This window comes from Nuphar pumila, chromosome 8, assembly GCF_984573655.1.
Source record: "Nuphar pumila chromosome 8, dmNupPumi1.hap1.1, whole genome shotgun sequence".
NCBI lineage: Eukaryota > Viridiplantae > Streptophyta > Magnoliopsida > Nymphaeales > Nymphaeaceae > Nuphar > Nuphar pumila.
The window spans coordinates 121,071,400-121,083,457 of NC_143256.1; the positions used below are offsets into that span (position 1 = coordinate 121,071,400).

The following is a 12,058-nucleotide window of genomic DNA, read 5'->3' on the forward strand; positions in this document are numbered from 1 at the left end:
GAAATCAGGCAGTCGATCCAAACCAAGTACCAAAATAGGCATCTTCTTTTGGGCCATACCCACTAAATAGTTTGGATCAACTTGGGTCACATCTACTGTTTTTTTATTTGACGATGGGTCCAGCCTTAATTAGACCAACCTAATGGTAGTAAACCCCAATAGAGTGGACTGATCCCCACTTTTTGCAGGTTTGATCACAGGAAAAATTGTACTCATGATGTTTAATGTTTCTCAATTCTCCATGTTTGCCTAAACCAATTGAGAGACGCTGCAAGAGAGTAAGAATCCTATCATCTTACATGTAATGGATTTATCCTGCATTCAATCCTAACTTATCCTTCTAACCAACGGCTAAGATTATTTCACAATCTTATAAAGATATAGACTGATCGTAACCCCTCAAATGCGTAATTGGACGGCCAGGATCGACATAGGATCATTTGTATCATGTGTCAGAGGATATGATCCTTTTTCCCGGGGTAGCTCACATCTAATTCATTTTTACAATTGAGGAACGAATGAGTCCTACTGAGCCCGTTTTGGGGAGGGGCGATAATAGCAACAGTTATAAACTTTTAATCAGGTATCACAAGTTGACAAACATGGCAAAACGCTCAAAACTTTATATGCTTTCTATACGAGAGAGAGAGAGAGAGAGAGAGAGAGAAGGCTATGGTATGGCGCTTGTAGTGAAGACCACCAACACCTTTCTGCCCTCCAAGCATGTTAGGCTCAACCCTTCTCTCTCTACATCCACCAAGAGGTTCATAGCATTTTCTCTCTCCTCCCCAACTATGGCTTCCTTGAAGGCCTCTCCTGCTTCTGCTTTGAGCATCTCAGAGACCTTCAGTAGATTGAGGAAACAGGGCAAGGTGGGTTCTTTTTATTTTCTCATTCATGGTTTCCCTTGTTTCCCCCCCCCCCTTTAGTTCACTTCTTAATTGTTTCACCTGTCTATTTGCTTTTCCTTGTGGGGATGTTGATTTCTCTATTTCTTAGGCTCCCATTGCATGGTTTGCATTTGCTTTTCTGTAGCTTCTGGAGTTTTAGCTTACCCCTGTTCATGTTATTCCCGATTTATTTTTCTTTAGTTCATCTATTTCTCGATTTAGCCGTGTTTTTTCATTTTGGTTTTTCTTTAGTTCATGTATGTTTGGTTAAACCATGTTGATGTTTTTTTCCTTTTTAGATCTATCAGTAAATCTTTGTTTCGATTGCAGTTTTTCTTTAGTTTCACTCTGAGAGGGCTTTCCCCTGTTTCTTTTGTTTTTGTGCTGGGATCCCAGGAGTTGATTTCTTAATTTGTTTGGCTTTTAACTATCAAGTTTTCTTTTTTATTCATCTGATTTGTGGAAACTTTCATCCGTTTGTAAATTGATTGTGCATATTTGAAGTTTTGGGCCATATATGTGTGTGTGTAGCCGGCCCCTCCATTATAATTTTTTTGGTTCCACCCTTGGATGTAGCACATTGTGCATGTGATTTTCTAGCTTGATGAACATGTGTTGTTGGTATTCCTAGTTGTTTCTTTGTGGAAGCTTTCATCCGTTTGTAAATTGATTGTGTATATTTGATGTTTCAGTGATTTATTGATATAGAACATTGTGCATGTGATTTCTAGCTTGACGAACATGTGGTGTTAGTATTCCTAGTAGTTTCTTTGTTTATTGGATGAAAATCTATGCAAGGCGTTTTGGGGATCGCATGGATCAAAAGTATACTCTTGTTGCTACGAGGAAAGCAGTATAACCAAGAAATATAAGTTGCAACTGTTTGCATCAATGCTGGTAGCACCATTAACAGTTGGCAGAAACAATACTGCGTGGGTTTAAGACAGACACCGACTTTATAACAGGACATGCTCAGTGTTATTTTCTTGAATAATTTACCATCAACTACAGTGAAACTGGTAGAAATTGTGTAGTGATCACAATGCTGCCTGTGTCAAACTGATCATAACAAGTGAGTAGTTCTGAGGAGATCTCTGAAATTTTAGGTGCATCTGGTTGAAAGTAGTGTATTAGGATTCATGAATGCTTGAGATATCCCTGTGCTGCAAATATTTTCTGGTAGGATTGTAACGGTACATAATAAAGCCTCCAACTCTTGCAACAGGCTTCTAACAAATAACCTTTAAGGGACTGCTTGGCAGGTAACCACATAGTGAGTTACCACACGTTTTGCAATGTTTTTGGAAACAAGGCTGAGTCAAACACTCTCGTGTTTCAAGACCATATACTGTAAAAAAGCATGCAGACTCATATTGTATTAGGTATCATGGACAATTTCTTTTCTCTGTGTCTTCTACACTTCTGTGCAAATGCCATCCATGTGAAGGAGTATGTGAGAGATGTGAGTGAATGATAAGCAGTCTGGTGCAAGTATATAATGCACATTGCATACTTCTGAATAAGTGTGACGGTTGTGAATTCCAAATCGAGAGTTTTGGTTGGAGAGCACTGTGGAAAGCGGAAACAGCACCAGGGACATGGATCAAGGAAGGAAAAAGATGGTGGAACTGTGGAAGTTTTGTCAATGGTTGTTCAAGTCTAGTTGGTGGTCACTATGTTAGGTTAGGAAGTATACAAATCTTTCATACCATGCTTTCACATAGTCAAATGTAAGTTAGGGATTGTACACAGTTGGCTTCACCAGATGAAATTACAACTGGCATTTCTTGTCTTGGGATGGACAGTATTTTATCACACTTTTCTCCTTGTCTCTTTCTTATGGGAATGAGCTCATCACCTGTCCTCTTATCTTTGTAGTTCTTTTTTCTCTAATGAAGTTGTGATTTTCTTCAGAATGAGAAAAAGTTCATGTCTTGGCTTTTTAAAATAGGTTCCCCTTACCATGCATATGTTGACACTTCTTTTGTTTGTAATTCTTATATTTGATTGGAGAATTATTTAAGTTGGCTTTTTGCTCTATTCTGCTGCATTTTTCTTTTTCTTACTTTATGTCTTTGGAGACGATAGTTCAGTTACTGAGTTTGTGTTTGTAGAAGGAATATGGTAGCATCTTTGCCGTTTCTTACTTCTTAGATCATTGTTCCTCATTCTCTTATTCTTTTCTTCTGTTTGAATTCCATTACCTTGGGGACTTTCTTGAGAAAACTATCTTGTTAGTTGATGCTAATTTATATTCACTTGTGAAACAGTGCTGGATGATATCTCATGGATGTTAAATCCATATTTGTATCATGTGTTTTATGTTGAAACCATAGTCACTTATATCGTTCAAGGTATTTTCTGAGTTTTAAAAATGCAATAAATACGAAAAATAATAAGAAATATAAGAAAATAATAGGTATTCTTTGAAAAATATAAGGAAATAACTTTGAAAATCTTTTAAAATACAAAAAATGGGCTTAAAATATATAAAATAATTTTTTTTTTCAAAAATATTGCTTTAATATCTCGATGTTTTTGTTCCTGGTGATATTTTGAAAGTATCGCGATATTTTGCTGATATTATCGGCTAACCTGTATTTGCCGATAATATCATGATATTTTCAAAATATTGGCAATAGTGGTGACAGTGGTTGAAAATTTTAAGGTCGGTTGCAGTGCATGGGCCTTTTTAATTTATATCCCACCATGTGCAGGTAGCCTTTATACCTTACATTACTGCAGGCAACCCTGATCTTTCAACAACAGCAGAGGCACTGAAAGTTCTTGATTCTTGTGGTTCTGACATAATTGAATTGGGTGTACCATTCTCCGACCCTTTGGCAGATGGACCAGTTATCCAGGTTTGCTATTGCTTCAGTTTTTGTCATTTATTCTTATTTTAGTTTCTTTAGTGAAATTCCTTGGTGTTAAACATTTTCTCAGGCAGCTGCTACGCAGGCTCTGGCTAAAGGTGCAAATTTTGATGCAATTATTTCCATGCTAAGAGAGGTATCTTCTTCAAAATATCATGAACACATACTTGATTTATCTACATCTTGAATAGCTAAATGCAATGCAAGAATTTGTTCAGACTAGGATCTTTTGTTTGTCTGCCTATTCTTGAGAACATGAGTTGCATTATATGTTTGCCCTCCTGCAACATTGTATGAAGTGTGAATAGCTGTACTTTAACGTTCCTGCTGAAACATGAGTTATAGACATTCAAGAGTAGATTGTAGTCAGGCTATTTTGCTTGCCAAAGTGCTTGTTTAATGTTGCCTTTCATATCGATTTATTGGCTTGTAATGTTCCTTGATGCTTTTGCAGGGTTGTTTCTGAGTTGCCATGTCATTTATATAAATAAAAGAAAATATAGATTAATTTGATTTCTCAAATTTATACATCTCTGTATGTCTCATTCTTGATTGTCAGCTGCTTAGTGTCCTCATAGTGGGATCTGGTGGTGCTTAATTTGTATGCAAAACATTGTTTTGAGCCTAATATGCATCTGTTCACTTTTCTATTTTTGCTTGAAATATCGCTTTCTTGATGTAGGTGGAACACGATTGGAAGATCATATAAACTCTAAACATGTGATATCTTGTATGTATGATATATAACAAAGTATAAACTTATAGGTCTGTGATTTGTGGGTTTTCACAATTTTGTTTTATTCTTGTGTTCTTGCTTAGGGTAGCTAGATACGTTGCCTAGGCCAAACTTCAGCATCACCTAGCACTTTCTTCTACATAGATTACAGTAATAACTTCAGCAAATCACCTTGTAATCCAATAGGTTCGAGTACTATTGGGACCACAATGTTGATCTCTCTTAAACTATCATGATATTCAAAATGTTGTGTGTTTGAAAACCGGGTGCCACTTTTTATTCTCATATAGTTAATCATCTGTAGGTTTTCTTTTCAAAAAAATCATCTCTTGACGTTTTATCTATACTACTGCATCAAATTCTCATATTGAAGACTTATGGTTTCATTTTATTCTATCATTATTCTGTCTTCCATGTTTTGAGATAAACTTCATCAGAATGGTGTGGAACTGATGCTAATCTGTCTTGATGAAAATTTCTGAGCAGGTCATCCCTCAAATATCTTGTCCTATTGCTTTATTTACTTATTACAACCCTATTCTGAGACGTGGAGTTGAGAAATTTATGCATATCATAGAAGACGTTGGTGTCCATGGTAATATGAGCTTAACTTAAGAATACTTGTTTCTTTTTTTAATGATGATGTACTACAACCTTCTTCCACTTGTTTGAAGCTATTATTATGCTAAATGAGTTGGAAATAAGTCAGATTTTGATTCAGGTGCTTAATTAAATAGTAGTTTTTGGGATCAGAAATTCATAGCCCATTTTGCATCTTGTGTTGCTTCCTCATTTTGCCTACTTGGTTGTGTGTTTGTGGCACTACATTAATGTCTTATTGGTTGCAACATTGTCCAAAGAAGTTCATCGATTGGTTTGTTCACATGATAACTTTGATATAAGTTATACTTCATGATCAAGTGAGTGCAATTATGAATTTGTATTTATTTTTCTTAGGAACTATTGCAAATTCATGTAAACATCAAAATAGAGCCTAGCCTGGTTTGGTTTACCTTTTGCATTTATGTTTCGTTATTTTCTGTTACTATAATACAGAATATGTTACTTTAGGTTCCGATGTCCATCTACAAAAGGTGGCCCTCTGATGCAGTGATCAAGTGGATCACTCCTTGGTTTGCCGAATCTGTTTCTAAGGATAGGATAATAAACATGAGTCAAGATTGGTGACCATAGGCTGCTGCTGCTATTATATTTCTTATAAAAGTGATTGAAGTTCTTAAATTCCTAGTATTTCAGTTATAATGCTCAAGCATTATCTTTCTTTTCATTAATGGCAAATATTAGAGTTTATTTATTACGTGATTATGCTTTGGGATGTCGGTTATAATGTCAAAGCATTATCTTTCTTTTCATTAATGGCAAATATGATGATCGATATTAAATTACTGATAACTTATACATGATCTGATCTACTTAAATTTGGTTACTTTGCAGGCTTAGTTGTGCCAGATGTTCCTTTAGAAGAGACTGAAATTTTGAGAAAAGAAGCCACTAAAAATAATATTGAATTAGTAAGTATTTTATCCATAAAAAAATATTTGCTTTGATCCTCTTCTTTTGTATTTCTTATTGGTGAATTTGCGCATGGTTGAATGAGGGATAGATATTAGATGATTCGAAACTACAAAAAGTTAGGCACAATTCTTATTCGGATTGATAGAGTTGACTGCATTTGTAGTAAACTAGTTCAAAAATAGGAATGGTCCTGATTATGAAGAGTGAAAACCTATTCCTGTTTTAGAGAATAAAATGCTTAGCAAAAGGCTAGTTGGTCTGTTTGGTCATTTTAAAAGCAACATAGAAATACCCATGAGGACTCTGCTAATCTGGTCGGAGGGGCTTGTGAACATCACCAGGTGCTGGGAAGCCACAACTTCGATACCCATGGGTATATAGCTTGTTCATTGTTCTTTAACTGGTAGGGATCTTCCTAACCCCAACTTCAATATTGAAAAAAAAGCTACACACAAATGAATGAATGACTAAAATGTTGCTGCTAGTCAGTCTATTTGGTCATTTTAAAAGCACCATACAAATGATTAAAGACTAAAAATGCGGTCCTAGCTAAAATAAGGTCTATGAACATTGTTAAAAGTTGGGGTCCTGAGCATTTGTTATAAGAATCATGTGGGTCTCAAAAAGTTGTGATAATGAATCTTTAATGGATATCAGGCATGTCTAAAGACAAATTCATGTATGGCATCAGGCAAGTCCATGTATAGCATGAAACTTCTCCCAGTTTGTGATGTTCTGTGTGGTAGTATATATGTTTTATCTTTTTTTACTTTGTAAAAAATTTTCCTTGTTTTTTGTTGTTTTTGTATGTGTTCTTTTAGGTGCACTTCTTAAATGGAGCTAAATTTTGTTCAAAGGAACCAGTGTGGTGCCTTGGGTGCACAAATATGTATATTGTGTGGCATGTGATGATGGTGTGCGGTAAGGCATGAAAAACATGTATGCACACAAGATCACTCTTGATGAGCAAGGGGTTGATGAGAACCCATTGGATGCTAAAAGTGCACCAAGTTGTAAAATGAATATACATGCGCACATAACTTAAATATACCTCATAGTGGATGCGGGGGTATAATTGCTCAAGGTCACCTCAGAGCGGATGCTGGGGAGTACACCCTGCTTTGATCTTGTGCCAAGGGACACCTCTCGGGTTTCAAGCTCATGACGTTCTATCTAACTTGGTGATGCTTACAAGTTGCCCCTACTAGATAAGCATAACCCTTGTAGCCAAATGTTGTGCCATTGTGTCATAGTCTAAAACTATATGCAATGAACCACTTTAGTATATTGTGTACTCATTCTTCATTTAATCAGTTTCACTAGTTTCACTGACTAAAATTGAATAATGCATGGCATGGACCAAGATTGGTCGTAGACATACTTTGTTAATGAAGAATTGCAACTAGTTCTAGCTTAACTGTGTCATCCAGGTGCTATTGACGACACCTACTACACCAAAGCATCGAATGAAAGCCATTGCTGATGCTTCACAGGGGTTCATATACCTTGTAAGTTCTCTTTTGAAGCCATATATCAAAAACTTTTCCCCTTTGGAATGGATTCTTCACTAGATTTTAACTTTCTTCTATCTTGTGCTCTGATTTGCAGAATATTTCATTTTTTGTCTACTTAATGTATACATATTTTTCCTTTATTTGTGAATCTTATCTCATTTTTAACCTCTTGATTCTTTCTAATGAACTGCTATTACGCCACATTGCTCTTCAAATTTATTGTGTGTGTTTTGGGTGTATGAGTGTGCATGTATTTGTGTCTGTGACTTTGGGTTTAATCATGCAGGTGAGTTCAACAGGTGTCACTGGTGCTCGCACTTCTGTAAGCTTGTCTGTTCAAACTCTTCTGCATGACATAAAAGAGGTATTTTATTTTTTCTCTTGTTATTGGAAAGCTCTGCTTCAATTGTTCTGCTAATGCTTTCAGAAATAGTTGGTTGTAAACATGGTCGCCAATATCAGTGATATTTAGAAATTCTTGTGTTTTAAAATGCTTTTCAAAGAGAAAAAAAGGAAAATATCATGATATTTTAAATATATCAGCATATTGAACAGATTGCAATGTATCACTATTTAACATTTTTTTTTCTTGTTTTGTAATTTAAATGTCTTTTCATTATTTGCTTTAAATTTAAGAATATTTCTGCTTCTCTATGTTCATTTCGGCTTGTTTGCATGCCAAGAATTTTCCCAAGATTTTCCTGAGAAAAACTACTTTTTTTTAGAACCTCCCAAGAAATAGCTGAGATTAATGCTGGTTCCCATGGTAACAAATGTTGTAATAATGGTATTGCAAGCAGTTTTTCTCGTCATGAAGCTGCTTCATTTCGTACTGGTTCTGATATTGTGGATGCTACTAAAAATCTTTTTCTGGACTTTCCATTCTTTACCAATTTTTTCTGGGTGTCCTCATTCATATCATAGAAATCTACTGGACTTTATCACTTTAGTGCATTACTATATGAATCTAGTATTTATTATCAATTTATCTTAAAAGTTTAGCAACCATTTTAGTGTTATTTCTTTAATAGTTTAACGTTTGCTTGAAGTGTGCCCTTGCTGTCAATGCTGGATAACGAGTTAGTTGAACTGTGTGGCTAATTGTTGAAATGTCCAGGATAATGATTGTGCATCTTACACTTCATAACTTGTTTTGCATGAATTTAAACGAACAATAAATATACTGATGGAAGCCAGTATCAACGTCATTTGAACTCATAGATCAGGGTGCATTCAGCCCATTGCCCACCTCTACTCATGAGGAGGATGTAAGTGCCTGGAGAGGATGGTTGATTTTTCCTTGTAAAATCAGTTTTTTATAATATCTGAGGTCTTGGTGTCAGAGGCTCTTAGAGCAGAATCTATTGAAGCTGAAGCACCAGAAAGATCAATGTCAACTAGATTCTGCCATTGGCTTAATTTTTTTTTTCAAAGGCAAGCTGGGGTTAGGCAGACTCCTACCAGTTATACAATTTTACCATTGAGTTTTGAACCTGCAACGTCCCAACACAATGTGACTTGCACTATAGCTGCTCCTACCAGGCAAGCGGAGCCCCCGTTGGTACCATTGGCTTACATGGTATGGCTTATAGTTGAATCTAAAAGTAAACTATTGAAGGCTCTCAGTCCAAACCAACATATTTTTTGTTTGTTTATTTGAAATAGTATTCTCATGTAAGAATGTAAGATTTTTGTGTTCATGTTGGATCTCTTTGTTGCTTACTGATGTGGATATTGAAACTGTGTGCTTTTTAATTCTTCATCCCAGGATGGATAAAAGGTAATCTCTGCACGTCCATCCTGTTACATCTCAACAAAATCCAACGCACTTGACATCTAGTTTCCATCGTGAAGTAATGAAATTTGAGCAACTTCTTTTCTACTCATTTGCAGGAAACAGGTAAAGCTGTGGCTGTTGGTTTTGGTGTCTCAAAACCAGAGCATGTATCTCAGGTTCGTATCCTATTATATTAAACTCTCTCCCTCTATGTATGTATGTATGTATGTATTTGATTGCATAGTTCAAAAAGATGCTGCGTACTCTTGTATCCATTGTGAATTTACCATTTAGATCTCTACCTTTTATGTGAAATTCAAAAAAGCACAATCTAAATTCCAAAAAGACAATTTAGTGCCTAAAATTTGTAAAAAAACGGTGGACTATTTAATAAAAGACAGTTCTGCCTCATATGCAAAATAGCAGTTTTCATTATACAGAGGATTGCCTGATGAAACTTAAAAGCTATTTGAGTAAAGAAGACATGGCTAGATGAAGGCAGCTACGTCGGGGGGTGGGGGGGAATTCAATTGTAAGGTTTATATGCCATTTTACGCAAAGGTTTAGGTACAAACAATTACAAGTACTGTACTCTTATGTAATTTTTGGTAAAGATGTGTTTAAATTGGAAAATTTCTGTACAAATGAACTAAAATGCTCTTGCAATGTATGCAGATACAATATGTGCCCACATGCATGTGAATTTTTTCATGTAACAATTGATAAGATACATGGGCATTTTTGCATCCATAAACATGACAGTGTACTTGCCAATTTGCATTACCTTGGAACAGATCTATTGATCCAGGTGAAACTTTCTAGGGATTTGTGTATCTTACACTCCATGTATCTATCACTGAAAGGCCTCAGTGATGATAGGGCAAATGAACTTGGTGAACTTCTAAAAGCCTTAGAGAGATTATCAATCATCTGTATGTTTATTTTGTTGCAGATATCAGCATGGGGTGCCGATGGCGTTATTGTGGGAAGTGCTATGGTGAAGGTGTTAGCTGAAGCAAAGTCTCCTGAGGAAGGACTGAAGAATCTTGAGACCTTCACCAAGTCTTTAAAGGCCGCCCTTCCCTAGTCGAATACAATTTTGAATGCCCTACCCAAAAGATAAGGTTATTCATGAGTCTTAAAATGTTTTCATAAATGTATGATCAGGAACATTGGACAGGAAGATTAGTGTCAAATGCCTTAAGATGTTTCAATTATACATGTGATTGTGTACGTTATAATTTTTGCTTTCGTTATGGATCTTCCATCTCCCTCTTGAGTAAACATTATCATGCCATATAAGTCTTGAAAAGATGTAGGGAAGCACCCCATATCACTAAAAGGCATTCCCAATATCAGCCTGTGTGCTTCCCGTGATCGCCCTGCCCCACAAAGATATCCACCATACATCCATAGTGTTCGTTGGTCTGATCTTGTAGACTTTTTCCATTGAACCAAAAATTAGACAACCTTTGAGAGTCGGGCCTGTGTGGGCATATGCACTTAGAAGTCCAAGAATAGCAACATCATCTGGCTTTACATCTGATTGCTGCATACAGGAAAAGAGATGTAGGGCATGTTCACCATGACTATTCATAGCAAGTCCACGGATGATAGATGTCCATGGCAACAGATCCCTTCTACGAACCTTATGAAAACTTGTAGTGCTTTATCGATGCTACCACACTTGGAATACATATCAATGAGCGTGCAGTCCAGAAAACCATTCAAATTCATGATGTTCTCTATGAAGGCATTAACCCACATGCCCGTACCCAAAGCTCCTAGCAAAAACAAATTCTAATGTGGAACCAATAGACATGCATTTAATCACTAATAACAGAGGCCAAGAAATGACATACAACGTCGAAACAGGGTTATGCATCATTGTATATCGCTTCAATGTACTTCATTACAAATACACCGCAATCAATGCCATTATTTTGTAAAGGAGCATGGTATACTGTGCGATAGATCCACTCGCTAACGTCGACTCTCAAAATGGTTTTGACGAAACTGATCTGAGAATAATGCGGCCGAAAGTAAATTCATGACCCCAGTACACGATACTCATATAGATGAAATCTTACGAGATGGGAAATGTAAAGCCGTAAACCACTGCCAACTTCCAACGAATTGTAACACCATAGTTGTTTTTCGTGTAAATCCATCACGTATAAGACCCAATGCTTTTCAGCATTCCAGAGTGTAGGAATCAATATCTGCAAATAGATCGTAAAAAATGATGTTAGCACTGTTATGTTGTGACCTTGCACTCTAGGGGTGTTTACTTACTTTTTCATTAGACAAAAGGTCTCCGCAATGATTACTGTTAACCCAATAAGGTAGGTCGTCTTTAAATTCACTGGAGTATGGCAAACGACGTAAGATAGTCTGCAAACCGAAACCTTATTAACAGCAATGTTAACATATGAATCAACTGGACTAAATCAATAACCAAACGCAACATAAAATACAACTGATATACCATGAAATACGGGTTGACAATGCTTATAGTCTTGCTTGGCGCGTTGCTTTTAATATAACTGACGAAATCAGATATAGTCTGTTTGCAACAAATATGTTGTTGTTAATGTATGTACACATGACTTACGTATATAGACAACTCCTACTACTTTCATACGAACAAAATTACTGATCATGTTGCACTGTGCGAATTCATTGTGCATTCTTTTGATGTCCTGCAGGAGTGATTGACTAAGTTCTCG

The 12,058-nt window shown here is 36.2% G+C and overlaps 1 protein-coding gene across 1 annotated transcript; it reads left to right on the forward strand.

Annotated features, from left to right (window-relative positions):
* The first annotated feature begins 629 nt into the window (after positions 1-629).
* On the forward strand, positions 630-10,550 carry LOC149830460 (tryptophan synthase alpha chain-like). The gene is made up of 9 exons (XM_090016525.1): positions 630-872; positions 3,608-3,754; positions 3,837-3,902; positions 4,989-5,097; positions 5,958-6,034; positions 7,469-7,546; positions 7,839-7,916; positions 9,446-9,505; positions 10,282-10,550. Exons 1-9 carry the CDS (start codon positions 678-680, stop codon positions 10,414-10,416), a joined length of 945 nt encoding a protein of 314 aa, XP_089872651.1. The 5' UTR covers positions 630-677; the 3' UTR covers positions 10,417-10,550.
* Positions 10,551-12,058: the final 1,508 nt, after the last annotated feature.

Excerpts from the sequence above, each read along its gene's own strand:
- LOC149830460 (XM_090016525.1), top strand. The coding sequence starts at position 678 with ATGGCGCTTGTAGTGAAGACCACCAACACCTTTCTGCCCTCCAAGCAT. Across the intron at positions 5,098-5,957 it reads AGAAGACGTTGGTGTCCATG|GCTTAGTTGTGCCAGATGTT; the intron begins GTAATATGAGCT and ends GTTACTTTGCAG. Across the intron at positions 7,547-7,838 it reads CACAGGGGTTCATATACCTT|GTGAGTTCAACAGGTGTCAC; the intron begins GTAAGTTCTCTT and ends TTAATCATGCAG.